Below are 15,632 nucleotides of genomic sequence, written 5' to 3'. Positions count from 1 at the left end.
TAAAACATGTGAGAAATATGTTATAATACAAGTACTTTAAAGGCGAATTTCAGAACATTGAGAACATTTCCTTAGACCCCAAAGGGTTAAATCCTATATTTAATTGAAAACAGTAAAATTAAAAAATGTTATAGTTTTTGGGGGAAGTTTGACGAAGTTTAAATTGATGCCCGTAACATATTTAAGAGCGGTTGCCAGTCCCTCTTCTTTTAACACCATTCTGAGCATTTGGGAACTGAGAATAATTGCTGTAGTTTAAAATTAAAATGTTTTCTTCTTATTGGATTTCAATGGCCTTATTGAAATAAGCAGTTCCTTCCCTGAAAAAAAGATGTTGTCTGGATGTCAGAATGTTGCTCCAAACCCCGTATGTATCCTTCAGCATTAACGGTGCCTATGCAGATGTGCTAGTCATTCCTGCCTTGTGCACTAATGCCACCTCGTACCATCAGAGATGCTGGCTTTTGAACTGTGTTTATAACAGCCCAGATATTCCCTCTCCTGTTTAACCCGGAGGAGGCAACATCCTTGAGTTCCAAAAAGATTTTCCAATTTTGATTTATCAGACCACAGGGCATTTTTCACTTCTCTTCTTTCTCTTGAATGAGGTCAGGACGAAAAAAGGTGGCTGCGTTTCTGCATCCTATTTATTTATGGCTTGTTTTTTCATTTGCATTTGTGAATTTACCATAATCTGAATTAAACCTTTGATCAAAGTTAGCCACAGTTGTTTGGATTGTTAATGGCTAATGGATACTCTGGCTATGATTGATTTATTTTTTTTTTTTACCAACAAACCTCTCTACTATTATACAAAGCAAACTATTAAGACAACATCATTTGTCTCAATACAGTTTGTTTATATTGCAGTCCCTGTTCCTCCCTCTCTCTCTCTCTCTCTCTCTCTCTCTCTCTCTCAGCAATATCTCTCTGTAGATAAAGATAGAAGTCTCCCACAATGATGAAAGTTAGAGGAATGCGTCAGTGCTGTCACAGAGTTTCTGGGAAGAACTGCAGTGATAAATAAGAGGAACTGACCATGAGCAAAAAACACACTGAACACACACTGAAGAATTTAGCTTTTTTCCACTGCCTGACCAGAGATGAATACCATTTATTAGTGGCACTTTTCCACTGCATGGAACCTACTCGACTCCTTGGCTTTTCCACTGTTCAAATCTGGTCCTGGTCCTTTTTTTAAGTTCTTGCTCACTTACGGTTCCAACCGAGACGAGTAGGTACTGAAATGTGAGGTGTAAACCCTGCAGAGCGCTGATTGGCCAGAGACCTGTCAATCACCACGAAGTGCAGAGCTCCAGCACAAACTCGCCGCCTGTTAAGTCTCAGAAGTTACAGCAGCTTTCACACTTTATCCAACTCTCAGCAGCAGCTCGTAGCTCGTAGGGTTTTAAATAGTTTCAAATGCTCCTTGGGTCAGTGGCAGACGAAAATCTCCAGCGAAAGCTGAACGTGTGACAAGGAAAACTGATCTTTGAGAAGTGGGGCGCGGAGCCGCATTCAGTTCGAACAACAACAACAACACGACGATACACAACGAGTAAACAGCGCTTGACTTATTACCATTGGCGTTGTTGTGGTCTTTAAGAGACAGGGTTTTGTGATGTCACTGCCTCCATTTTGCGTGCTAGTGGAAAAAAGACCTGCTAAAAGAGATCCAAGCTGAGAAGAGTCGAGTCGAAAACAAACAACAACAAAAAACAACTGAGTAGGAGTAAGATAGCATCAGCTCAAAGTACTATATAGCCTCTTTCCACAGGCACTATAGTAATATGGATCGAAATTGACCCATACAATTAGGTCTCTTTAGTGGTGTAAATATGGAGATAGAGGAGACCTGGCATGTGCATATTCATGTGTGCATTAAGTGTAATAAATCAGAGTAGAATGCGAGTGTTGTATGCACTGTAAAAATGATACACAAGGAAATCTCCCTGTAGAGGACTCTATGACTGTTCCAAAAATAACCATCTAGGCCTTGTTTCATTACACTTCAAACACACACACAACTATTCAGGGAAGGCTTTAGTCATTGGAACACAGCTGGGAGGATTTGATGGCAGATACACAAGCATAAGTGAGGTCACAAACTGATGGTGGTTGATTAGTTCTGGGTCATGAACTTTACTATATTTTACTATGCTCCAACACTCCACAGCCCAAAGTTGGATTGTTTACCCCTCTACATCACAGTTGCCATTGAATATGGAGCAGCTACTCCGCTAATTCCATTACCTTTTCTATAGAGAGGAACAAAAGTGTTGTTTGAACACCCCTCATTTGCCTTTTACTTCTCATTCGTTTGGGCCCCAAAATTAGATCTTCAAAGATGCTACACTTCCTGTGGTCGGATGCTTGAGGTCAGATTGTTTTGCTTTGCCTCTAGATCATGTTTAAAATGTTCTCATATAATATTGGGTGGATTTTATTGGCCTGGACACTTTTATAAAGGCAAAACTAGCTGTGTTTGTAAACACAGTGCATGGGACACAGCTGAGTGACCCTCTGAATGTCCAGTACATGCTCTGGGGTTATAAACTGGCCTCAAGTGAGTTATTCAAAACAGTTTTTTTCAGGAAATACAAAAGAGGAGGGGATAATATAAGAACACAAGCCAAATTTGATTCCATCTGGATGTAGTCACAGAGTGAAAGTTACCATATCGTTGTGACTGTGGGAACAAGTGTTATGAATGAGCTATCACAGTGTTTCCTCCCCTCTTCAGAGACCATGCAGTCGTCTCTCTCAGACATTACAAAGCTGCATGTGTATCAGCTTTAGTCATCCGTCAGAACTATAGCTTCACTGTAGTACCTTAGAAACAAGCGGAAATTCAGTCACTCTCTATGACGCACAAACTCATCCACAACTAGTATACACACTAACTTACATGCACTGTTTGTCCAAACGAGGGTGGGATGGTGGCACTTCAGCTCGTGTCTCTGCCACACAGTCTCAGAGTCCTGGGTCACCATCTCGGAGGAGTCTGGTCTGTTCTCCCTGTGTCTGTGTGGGTTTCCTCTGGTTTCCTTTCACTGTCCAAACACACATGTTTGAGTGAGTTTATGAAACTGTCCACAGATGTTAGATTGCCCACAGGTCTGAGAGTGTGGTGCCCGTCTCGAGTGTGTTTCCTGTTTGTGCCTATGATTCCAGGAAGGCTCCCAAACCATTGATATCAGGATGAAGTGGTTATAAGAGATGAATGAATGAATGAATTATTAATACTACTATTAGTCAAATTTTGGACTGAGGAAACCCACACCGACACAGGAATAATACTCTCATAATCACAGGGCCCTGGATAATGGAGCAGCGAGGCAGTGACGCTTATTGCAATCCACAAACGTTTGTAAATAACTGTATTGTAAATTCACTGACATTGTCAAATTTGAATTGAAATAAATGAAAAAAATCAGAATCACTTTACTGGCCGCGGTGCTTGCACACAGAGCAATTCGTTCTCTGCATTTAACCCAATCCGTGCAGTGAAACACACATTGACGCACACACTAGTGAACACTAGGGGGCAGTGAGCACACATGCCCAGAGGGTTGGGCACCCAGGGAGCAGTTGGAGGTGAGGTGCCTTGGTCAAGGGCAAATTAGTCATGACCTGCCGGCTCTGGGGATCGAACCAGTTCCCTAACCACCAGGCCACGGCTGCCCTCTGTCACCTTTATTGGTACCCTTAGGGAAATTGCTTCCCTGCATTTGACCGATTTGTGGTACCCATCCTCCACCCGGAGAACTTACTTACTTAAGCCTTTTGTAAAATAAATAAATAAAATAATATACATTTTTTTGTGTTGTTTTCTTTGCAGTTCGTACTCCTGGGACTCTAAGGGGTTAATGTGAACGGGGAGGGTCTTTGTAAAATCTGAATAATAAAAAACGAAACATTTTCCCCACTTCTTGAAACACCCTTTGAGCTTAAATATTTTAACAGTTTGGAAACGAACAGGGGGTAAATTGTTATTAAGGTCAAACCACTCCTTCACCGCACAGTGGACGACACCAGGCAGCGATGTCCCTGTTCTCATCTCCCACTGAACAAACATCACCTTTGGTTTACGTTTTCTAACTGGAGAGAACCTTCTTAGTGAATTACAAACCCATTTAGAAAACGACTGGGACATTTAAATCAGTAAAATCAAGAAATCTTGACGTATTCAATCTCCTGAAGTTTTATTTAAAGAAAAAGACAATATTTCCAGTGTTGTCACTGAACAACGTGATTGTATTTAGTAAAAATAAACATGTTTAAAAATGTGATGCCTGCAGCACACTCCAAAAACAGTTGGAACAGGGCAAAATAAGAATGAAAAGTTTACAATATGTTTGTTAAAGTGTTTGAAAGCGTCCTGCTATGAGCAGGTGAAAGTAAAAGGTGATGAAACTGAAATGTTGATGAATGTGCATTGTCCCTGATAAATAAATATATAAATAAATAAATAAAATATAAACGTTACAACATTTGCGTCCACCACAGGCCTAGTCTCTGCAGCGTGGCTCGTCGCCTGGTCTCAGACTTTGTCACAGGATCGACAATTGTAGGTGCAGGACGGCAACAAATGTTGGTCCTTCATCATCTACCATCCATAACACTGTTGAAGGTTCAGGAACTCTGGAGAAACACACACTAACACACCACCACCACCACGTCAGTGTCCCTGCAGTGCTGAGAGTTATCCACACCATACCTAGTTCGGTGAGGGTCCTGACCATTAAAGAACAGGGTGAAATAGGGGAATAAAGTATGCAGAACAACAGATGAACTACAGTCTATAATTGTAGAACTACAAAGTGCTACTGTGTGATCAGTGGAGGTGATAAAATGGACAGTGAGTGTAGAAGTAAGGTGGGTGTTTTTAATCCAGTGATCGTTCAGTGAGGTGTAAGCTGCCAACAAGTTGATGCCTTTTGCGAGGAAGTCCATGGTTATTTCAGCAAGACAAAGACAAGCCTCTTTCTGCAAGTGCTTTAACAGAGATGCTGCTCAGTGAAAACAAACTTGTTAAAGAAACTTGTAGAGAAATTAAACTGATGTCAGATTCTTGTATTTAATGCATTTAATAAAATGTCCCAACTTTTCTGGGAATAGGCCTGTACCTCCTGGTTTTCATGAAGCAGCAGCTTCCAGGTTTTGAACCCCAGTCCAGCCATCCCTCAGCTTTTTTAGCAGCTTCCTCATCGGCTCTGTGTACTGCCGATTGGCCAGGCCCAGAATGACTGGGATTATGGCCATGCTGCCGATCCCCGTACAGGACAGGATGATGCTCAAGTTGGGGTTGTTGTTCCTCTTTCCTCGTAAAATTTGCACAGACACATGGAGGTAGATGATGTAGGGCACCCAGCAGAGGAGGAAAATGATCGAGACGGCAGCTAGGCACTTGGCATAACGAAGATTGAGTTTTTGCTCATGATCTGAAGCGTCCTGCCGCTCCACGGCCCGGTGGAGTTTGCAGATGTCCTTCACCTGTTTCCTTGTGATCCACAGAACTCGCCCAGTCATCCCTATGATGCACAAGATGGCGGGAACAAGAAGTCCATACACCTCCAGGTAGATGAACTCTTTTGGAAGTATCTGTTTGTAGGAGCAAATTTCATCATCCTGACATCTTCCAAAAGAACAGTTACCACTGTCCAATCCACCTGCTGAGCTATAGCTGGTGCTATTAGAGTCCAAGGATGAGTTCTGGTGGCTCCCACTATTCCAGTTGTTCCAGCCAAAAGCAGGAAGAGAAGCGTAAAGCAATGGTGGCATCCAGACAGTCAGCAAGGCAGCAGGGAAGCATCGGTGCACCCAAAACTGGCTGTAGTGCAGCGGGCTGACGATGCAAAGGTATCGCTCGTAGTGCACCATGACGAGGTTGAAGAGGAAGGACAGGAAGAGGAAGTTGGGGAAGATGTGCATGAACAGGCAGGCGTGGAGATCCAGTGTGCGGTTGAGACCCATCCAAGGAATGAACGGTAATGCAACGCCGGTGCAAAGGTCTGCCACCAGCAAGCTGAGGAAGAAGTAGTTGGGGGTGTTGTGCAGCTGGCGGTTGCAGGCGATGCCCACGATGATGAGGAGGTTGGCCAGGATGATGATGGAGGACAGGGGCAGTGTGATGATGAAGATCAGCCTCTCCTGCTCCGAGTCGTCCGAGTCCATGCTGTTCCTCTGGCCACTTCACCCTCACTCCATTCACTCTGGGAAAGTAAGAGACGGTATAGTTACATACAGAGGAGGGCAGTAACTAGTTACATTTACTTAAATACTCCACCTGAACGTCCTGCTGCTTTGAAACGGAAGATTTTAAAAAGCCAAAAGCTTTCTTTATTATGAAACAAGGCGACAGCAGGCAGAGCCGGCTCTGGCCAAATTGAGCCCTAGATAACGGTGTTTAAACAAAACTATACTTAACAAATATCAGTGCTAATCCCCTTATTATTAGTGTTTTGTGCATGTATTATTACTTATTCATTAGTTTTCCATTCCACCTTAAGTAGCACACAGTTTCTGCAACATTTAAGGTGGAACTGAAAATTGGGATCAACAGCTGGTAAATCTTTCCTCTTCTAATTTTCTCTTTTCTACTTTGGGGGCCAGAATGATTCTGTCTTTTTGACAGAGTCGCTGTGTTCTTCTGGATAAGAAGAGTCCCTCCTCCCCTCACAGGTCATTCTAACTCCATGGAGAGAGGAGGGGGGGCTGATGTCCAGAGTGATGCCACATGTGCAGCTGCATCACACATAAAAATATTAGGGCTTATATGTTTACTATAAACGTGTGAATGTTTTGGGTTTATTGTAGTATTTAGAGGGGCGGCACAGTGGCGCAGCAGGTAGTGTCGCAGTCACACAGCTCCAGGTGACTGTCTGTGAGGAGTGTGGTGTGTTCTCCCTGTGTCTGCGTGGGTTTTCTCCGGGTGACTGTCTGTGAGGAGTGTGGTGTGTTCTCCCTGTGTCTGCATGGGTTTCCTCCGGGTGACTGTCTGTGAGGAGTGTGGTGTGTTCTCCCTGTGTCTGCGTGGGTTTCCTCTGGGTGACTATCTGTGAGGAGTGTGGTGTGTTCTCCCTGTGTCTGCGTGGGTTTCCTCCGGGTGACTGTGAGGAGTGTGGTGAGTTCTCTCTGTGTCTGCGTGGGTTTCCTCCGGGTGACTGTGAGGAGTGTGGTGAGTTCTCTCTGTGACTGCGTGGGTTTCCTCCGGGTGACTGTGAGGAGTGTGGTGAATTTTCTCTGTGTCTGCGTGGGTTTCCTCCGGGTGACTGTCTGTGAGGAGTGTGGTGTGTTCTTTCTGTGTCTGCGTGGGTTTCCTCTGGGTGACTGTCTGTGAGGAGTGTGGTGTGTTCTCCCTGTGTCTGCGTGGGTTTCCTCCGGGTGACTGTCTGTGAGGAGTGTGGTGTGTTCTCTCTGTGTCTGCGTGGGTTTCCTCCGGGTGACTGTCTGTGAGGAGTGTGGTGTGTTCTCCCTGTGTCTGCGTGGGTTTCCTCCGGGTGACTGTCTGTGAGGAGTGTGGTGTGTTCTCCCTGTGTCTGCGTGGGTTTCCTCCGGGTGCTCTGGTTTCCTCTCACAGTCCAAAAACACATGTTGGAAGGTGGATTGGCGACTCAAAAGTGTCTGTAGGTGTGAGTGTGCGAGTGAATGTGTGTCTGTGTTGCCCTGTGAAGGACTGGCGCCCCCTCCAGGGTGTATTCCCGCCTTGCGCCCAATTATTCCAGGTAGACTCTGGACCCACCACGACCCTGAATTGGATAAGCGCTTATAGATAATGGATGAATGAATGAATGTAGTATTTAGGAAAGGCAAGGCAAGTTTATTTATAGAGCACCTTTAAGAGCAATTCAAAGTGCTTTACAGATTCAAAATAAACAGTAAAAAGTGGTTAAATTAAGAGCAAGACATTTAAAATTTTGCAACAAAAAATACATAAAAGGAGTTAAAAAATTATTAAAATGATTCAAACTATTAAAATGATACAATAAAAGAAAAAACTAAAGTGACGTGACAGAATTAGAGGCGAACTGAGCTTTAACTGCACAAACAGGAATGTTTTAAGTGTTGATTTAAAAGTGTGTAAAGTCAGGGCTCTTCTAATGTTTTCAGTCAAAACAAACAAAAGTATAAGTGAAAACTACGACAGTGCCTCTAGTGTTTGCCTAGTCTCTCTAATGGACGGGCGGCCCTTCAGAAACGAATGTCACCGTTTCAGAAAAGCTTCCGATAAGACTATTACAGAAAGAGACGCTGTGAAGGACAAACACGTATGTGCACCTCATCTGAGACACGTATGTGCACTATCAGGTGAGGTGAGCCACGCTTGAAAGGCCTCTGTGAGCTGAATATATTTTAATGAAGTGAGCTCTGCCTCTCGCTCTGAACAGGGGGGGACTGTTATCACTCTGTGAACAAGCGTAATGTCCAGTGCCACCTTAAATAGATTAATCACTGAGCTCTTGTTTGCACTTGGAGCTTGTTGCCATTGTGTAATTTCCGACTAAAATGATTAATTCACTGTGAAACTGAGCTCATATAGAAACTACTGCAGTAGGTAAGCGACATTGAGCAACACAAAGAGCAGCAGTTTCATTTAATCATTTCACCCCTTAATTACAACAGTGTTATTTTATTCAACTAAGCTTATGTTAACTATTAAATAAAACACATTTATATATTTATTCAACAGATTAAATCATAATACACTATAAACCTAGGAACTTTCAGGACAAACTTTGTATCTTTTTTTTATGTTTTTCATTTTCTAGCAATAACTCAAAACTCAATTAAATGTAATTAACATTTAATCATCACTGTCCAAAAATGTAAATATATCTCCAACATAGTAACTTTACAGGAGAAAGAAAAACCTTATCGTTCTGTGGAAATTAATGTAAACGATTTTATTCAGAGTAATTTTGGAGCGTTTCTATTGGTTCATTCTTCATGAAGTGTTCACACAGTGCGAAGGATGTCTGTTGCAGTAAATTAACATCCACAAAAACGGAGATACATGTTTTTCTCTGGACAGCGATGTTATGGAGTATGGACCAATAGGAAAACAGTTGTATTTGTCACACACTCACCCAGTCACTCACACATTCACCCAGTCACTCACACACTCACCCAGTCACTCACACCTGTGGACAGTGTCACACACTCACCCAGTCACTCACACCTGTGGACAGTGTCACACACTCACACACTCACCCAGTCACTCACACCTGTGGACAGTCTCACACACTCACACACTCACCCAGTCACTCACACCTGTGGACAGTCTCACACACTCACACACTCACCCAGTCACTCACACCTGTGGACAGTGTCACACACTCAGCCAGTCAGTCACACATTCAGCCAGTCAATCACACCTGTGGACAGTGTCACATACTCACCCAGCCATTCACACATTCACCCAGTCACTCACATATTCACACCTGTGGACAGTGTCACACTCACCCAGTCACTCACACACTCACCCTGTCACTCACACACACTCACACCTGTGGACAGTGTCACACACTCACCCAGTCACTCACATATTCACCCAGTCACTCACACCTATGGACAGTGTCACACACTCACACACTCACCCAGTCACTCACACCTGTGGACAGTGTCACACACTCACCCAGTCACTCACATATTCACCCAGTCACTCACACACTCACACCTGTGGACTGTTTCCCACATTCACCCAGTCACTCACCTAGTTATTCACACACACACACACATACTTTATGCACTTTTGCACTTTAATGTTGTGTATTGGTCACCTTGGTCCTGGAGGAACGCTATTTCGTTTCACTGTGTACTGTAAACACTGTATACTGCTGAAATGACAATAAACCTCTTGAACTTGAACTTGTGGACGCTTTTCACTGTGTCATCTCAGATTCGATAATTAATTTCGTTCATCCTGCTCAGAATGTTAGTGTCTGTTGTAACTCTTATTACAGTGAGAACTGAGAGAATCACTGATGCATTTGATCCGTTTAATGTTCCTACCCCACAAGCTTCCGGAGCAAAACTTACTGAGTCAATGTTATATTCTCAGTTCCTTACAATACTATACATTGTAGTATGTGAGTTTTGGACACTGCACTCCGGGATCACACACAAGACCTGTGATTTGGAGACACTTTGACTGAAACATTATCACAATTTGGCACTTTTCAAAGTGTCTCAGATCCCTACGCTGAACATTTCTCCTGCCTCCAACATCAACCTCAAGAAATGACTGTTCAATCTCTGACTGATGAACCCCCCACTGAACAGGAGCCCAATAACCAGAGCATCAGTGTTATTCTTCATAAACTATATTTTATAAGATTTTCTGCAATAAATAAATTTATGAACAGTGTTGTAATACATCTTGCACTAAAAGGGGATCATGCCTTTGCTGTTAATGCACCAAGCTCTGAAACAGACTCTAAAATGACATTAGCCTCTATTGTGTATAATAGTGTATAGTGTATACTGTATTGTGTATAGTAGTGTATAGTGTATACTGTATTGTGTATAGTGGTGTATAGTGTATACTGTATTGTGTATTGTGTATAATAGTGTATAGTGTATACTGTATTGTGTATAGTGGTGTATAGTGTATACTGTATTGTGTATTGTGTATAATAGTGTATAGTAGTGTATACTGTATTGTGTATAGTAGTGTATAGTGTATACTGTATTGTGTATAATAGTGTATAGTGTGCACTGTGTTGTGTATAGTAGTGTATAGTGTATACTGTATTGTGTATAGTAGTGTATAGTAGTGTATACTGTATTGTGTATAGTAGTGTATAGTGTATACTGTATTGTGTATAATAGTGTATAGTGTGCACTGTGTTGTGTATAGTGTATACTGTATTGTGTATAGTAGTGTATAGTGTATACTGTATTGTGTATAGTAGTGTATAGTGTATACTGTATAGTGTATACTGTATTGTGTATAGTGGTGTATAGTGTATACTGTATTGTGTATTGTGTATAATAGTGTATAGTGTATACTATATTGTGTATAGTGGTGTATAGTGTATACTGTATTGTGTATAATAGTGTATAGTGTATACTGTATTGTGTATAATAGTGTATAGTAGTGTATACTGTATTGTGTATAGTAGTGTATAGTGTATACTGTATTGTGTATAATAGTGTATAGTGTGCACTGTGTTGTGTATAGTGTATACTGTATTGTGTATAGTAGTGTATAGTGTATACTGTATTGTGTATAATAGTGTATAGTGTGCACTGTGTTGTGTATAGTGTATACTGTATTGTGTATAATAGTGTATAGTGTATACTGTATTGTGTATAATAGTGTATAGTGTATACTGTATTGTGTATAGTAGTGTATAGTGTATACTGTATTGTGTATAATAGTGTATAGTGTATACTGTATTGTGTATAGTAGTGTATAGTGTATACTGTATTGTGTATAGTGGTGTATAGTGTATACTGTATTGTGTATTGTGTATAATAGTGTATAGTGTATACTGTATTGTGTATAGTGGTGTATAGTGTATACTGTATTGTGTATTGTGTATAATAGTGTATACTATATTGTGTATGTTGGTGTATAGTGTATACTGTATTGTGTATAATAGTGTATAGTGTATACTGTATTGTGTATAATAGTGTATAGTAGTGTATACTGTATTGTGTATAGTAGTGCATAGTGTATACTGTATTGTGTATAATAGTGTATAGTGTGCACTGTGTTGTGTATAGTGTATACTGTATTGTGTATAGTAGTGTATAGTAGTGTATACTGTATTGTGTATAGTAGTGTATAGTGTATACTGTATTGTGTATAATAGTGTATAGTGTATACTGTATTGTGTATAGTAGTGTATAGTGTATTGTGTATAGTAGTGTATAGTGTATACTGTATTGTGTATAATAGTGTATTGTGTATAGTGTATACTGTATTGTGTATAGTGGTGCATAGTGTATACTGTATTGTATTAAATGCCCAATTTTATATATATATTGTGCATATACCGCATAGAATAAAATATATACAATCAATAATATTGTGTACTGTTTTGTATAATAAACCATACTGAACTGTATATAGCATTGTACACTATACCCTCGTGTATATATTATTGAACAGCCTACTGTCTAACTTTTTGTATTTACTATTATACATTGTACAATATCATAGGTTTTATGTATTCATAAAGAGAGTGGTCTTACTCTAATAAACAGTGAAAGAGTCAGGTTAGACTTTCAGAAGATAAAACACCCACCTTGACGATCAAATTAGAAAAATCCCCTTTAAATGATGCAATGTTTGAAAGCCGTATGTGTGTCCAGTTCTCCCTCGTTCACGCGCTGACCCTCCTCATCCTCCAGCTGTAACTCTGGACCCAAGTCCACTGTGAATCCAGACCCCTGAGAACAGAGACTGGAGCTAAAACCCTCCTCTGTACACACTCCAACTCAGCAGACCGCCTCTTAAAGAGACAGCGGGTTTGTTTGGGGTGGGACTCTCTGGAGGAAGTGAAAGTTTGAAGAGTTGCACACAGGAAGCCTTGATTTTCTGCCCTGTAGTCCACTGTCGGAGGTGGAGAGGGGGCCAGCTGTTGCTTTAAATGGAGCCTGTCCTGATGTAATTCATTTTTTGCACCACTTTCTAAGTGTGTTTATGTTTGATGCTTATAAACCTCGTTTAAAGGAGCACTAGGTAAAATTTGCCATTTACGCACTGTCTTTAAATTAAGGGGAAGGGAGGGGAGTGTTTTCCTAATGTCCTCCAAAAGTGACATAGTGCAGTTTCTGCAGTGATGAGCCCATTTACATGCTCTCTTTAACGGTTCAGTGGAGCATCACAATAGAGCTCGTCTCAGAGGTACTGGATAGAGCTCCATCCTTCCAGGGAACCACAGACCAGTGCCAGAGGGATTTATACCCTTCCAGCCCACACTTGGCATTGGGAATGGTGACATTAGGCTCATGCGCACCTGCTCCAGAGCATCCCATTTCATTTTCTCTGGGGATTAAAGTAAGTGTGCTGTGTGTTATTCGGGATTTGAGAAAGGTGCCTTAAAATGTGTTGATTGACAGGTGATAGCAGCTGAAACAACAGTTTCACACAAGACCAGACCATTTGAGAGAAACGGTGAAGTGGCGCAAGGCCTTGGCTAATGTTTGCGTTTTGTCCCACACTTCCACGTTAACCTCAGTGACTGACCACAGCGCTTTAATTAAAGCCAACAGCAGCTCTCTGAACGCCAGATGGGCGGGAGTGAAGACCGTGTTTCCTAAAGGATAAACACATCCATCAGGTAAGTGCCATCTCCACACAGTTCCCACCAAACATTTAGAAGGACACACACACACACACACACACACCATACAGAAGTAAACCACTTAGACCATGAGTCTGGGTTCCCACACACACAGATTCAGAATGGAGAGTTCCAGGCTTAATTTCTCTTCATTGAACTAATACATGATTAATTTAATACAATTTAATTAACAAATTATTACACAATCTGTGCAGTTAATTGTGTAACAGCATTACTTTTTCCCAAGGAACAAACCCAGCCAGGACTTTACCTCATCACTCTGAGAGCCATTGTGTTCGCTGAAGCTTTTCTGAGCTTTTCACAAATGTCATCACTTCTGCTTTTCTTCTGGGTCAAAATAAGTGGAACAGACACAACAGTTCAGCACAGATACTCCCTTTAGGGACCCTTTCACACATCAGTGCCACTGTCTATAGGTTGGAGATCGTCATTAGTTTGATCCCCAGTGATGCCACAGCCATCTGTAACCATGAGTCCCATCAAGTTATCCCAGTTCTCCTCTCTCTCTCTCTCTCTCTCTCTCTCTCTCTCTCTCTCTATCTATCTATCTCTCTCTCTCTCTCTCTTCTCTCTCTCTATCTATCTATCTATCTATCTCTCTTCTCTCTCTCTCTCTCTTCTCTCTCTCTCTCTCTCTCTCTCTCGCTCGCTCCTCTCTTCTCTCTCTCTCTCTCTTCTTCTCTCTCTCTCTCTTTCTCTCTCTCTCTCTTCTCTCCCTCTCTCCCTCTCTCTCTCTCTGTCTCTCTCTCTCTATCTCTCTTCTCTCTTTCGCTCCTCTCTTCTCTCTCTCTCTCTATTCTTCTCTCTCTCATCTCTCTCTCTCTCTCACTTTCTCTCTCTCTGTCTTCTCTCTCTCTCTTCTCTCTCTCTATCTATCTCTCTTCTCTCTCTCTCTCTCTCTCTTCTCCCTCCCTCTCTCTCTCTCTCTTCTCTCTCTCTCTTCTCTCACTCTCTCTGTCTTCTCTCTCTCTCTCTCTCTCTCTTCTCTCTCTATCTATCTCTCTTCTCTCTCTCTCTTCTCCCTCCCTCTCTCTCTCTCTCTCTCTCTCTCTCTCTCTCTGTAGAACTACCCACTCCTTCTCCCCTCACTCAGTATTAAACTAGCCATGTCATGCATCTGTTTGCTAACATCTTAAAAGCTAGTCCTTAAGTGTTCTCCTCCATAGTGTATGATCCATCCACCAGAGTCATACCTACTGCACACACAACACAGAGCCAGAGCTCCAGACTGAACCTGACCATCCTCTTCTCTCCTGTCCACACTTTAGAGCCACTCTGTTTTCATACCAGCGCCAGCTGAGCTTTTCATTTTCTTGCATGAGTAGATTTGCTGGTGTGGACCGTGCCCGTGAAGGCTGAAACGTGAGGTGAACTCAGTTATAACTTTGGGGAGGAGTTCAAGGCAGTTTCGAAATGCCTGTCTCTGGCTCTTCTGGGTTCAGAATGGCTCATAAACCCGACCTGCCCACAGTCAAACCCATGGTGACCTATAACACTTCAGCCCACCCTAGGCCCACTTTTGGCTCTTACAGGTTCAGAGTGGTCAATACACCATCAGCATCGTGTGACAATGTTGGACATGCAGGTGTCCACAAACAGATCCTGTGCACAAACAGGCCTCTACTTGGAAAAGGTCTTCTCCTTGTGGGAAAAGTCCACTAAAGGCCAAGCTGTTGAATAAGTAACACCTGAATAAAAAGCTTCTCCTGGACAGTGTCCACAAGCTTCCGACCTCAACCTGTAAAACCCTGCAGTACCACTTCACTCACCTACGCTTCCAGGAACTATAAACTCTGCTAAATGCCTGGTTCGTGATCGTTATAAACATAATCATGGGAAGGTGGGGTTCGGTTTGTCTCCTCGTGAACATTTCATAGCAACCGAGCGACTTTACTGGGCGCCGTTCAGCCGTTTGTATCCTGGTAATGAAAATTACAAGCCATTAAAGTAAAACAAGTCATGTCTTCTGATAGGAACTGAAGTACGTCTAGGTAAAGCTGCAGTGTGTGGGATCACAGATATAGAAAGGAAATGATGTGAAATGATATTAGGCAGTGTCTGTGTTACAGGTCACAGGAACCCCTTCGTCAGACCGCAGTTACAGAAGGTCACGTTGTTTAGTGGCATTCCTTCTGTGATTCACATGAAGAGCAGCAAGGGGTTGTTATTTATTGCATAAAAGGAAACACTAATCTGATGAATCAAATGTCTTTTTACTTCCTGAATGAACAAGTTTAGGCTTCACACAGACGGTCGCCCCAAGTCGAGAAGAGGGCTTAGGGTTGAAAGGTCGTTGGTTCGATTCCCACGATC

General features: G+C 42.2%; 1 protein-coding gene across 1 annotated transcript; it reads right to left on the bottom strand.

Moving 5' to 3' along the window:
- Nucleotides 1-4,294: 4,294 nt before the first annotated feature.
- On the bottom strand, nucleotides 4,295-12,396 carry gpbar1 (G protein-coupled bile acid receptor 1). Its single transcript, XM_066641294.1, has 2 exons — nucleotides 12,258-12,396; nucleotides 4,295-6,215 (listed from the first exon to the last, which is right to left on the bottom strand). The coding sequence occupies exon 2, from the start codon at nucleotides 6,175-6,177 to the stop codon at nucleotides 5,140-5,142; it is 1,038 nt and encodes a 345-aa protein (XP_066497391.1). The 5' UTR covers nucleotides 6,178-6,215; nucleotides 12,258-12,396; the 3' UTR covers nucleotides 4,295-5,139.
- Between the last annotated feature and the right edge of the window lie 3,236 nt (nucleotides 12,397-15,632).

This window comes from Hoplias malabaricus, chromosome 12, assembly GCF_029633855.1.
Source record: "Hoplias malabaricus isolate fHopMal1 chromosome 12, fHopMal1.hap1, whole genome shotgun sequence".
NCBI lineage: Eukaryota > Metazoa > Chordata > Actinopteri > Characiformes > Erythrinidae > Hoplias > Hoplias malabaricus.
Note: the sequence above shows the minus strand (reverse complement) of the source record. Positions and strands in the feature narration are given on the sequence as shown.

Excerpts from the sequence above, each read along its gene's own strand:
- gpbar1 (XM_066641294.1), bottom strand. The coding sequence starts at position 6,177 with ATGGACTCGGACGACTCGGAGCAGGAGAGGCTGATCTTCATCATCACA.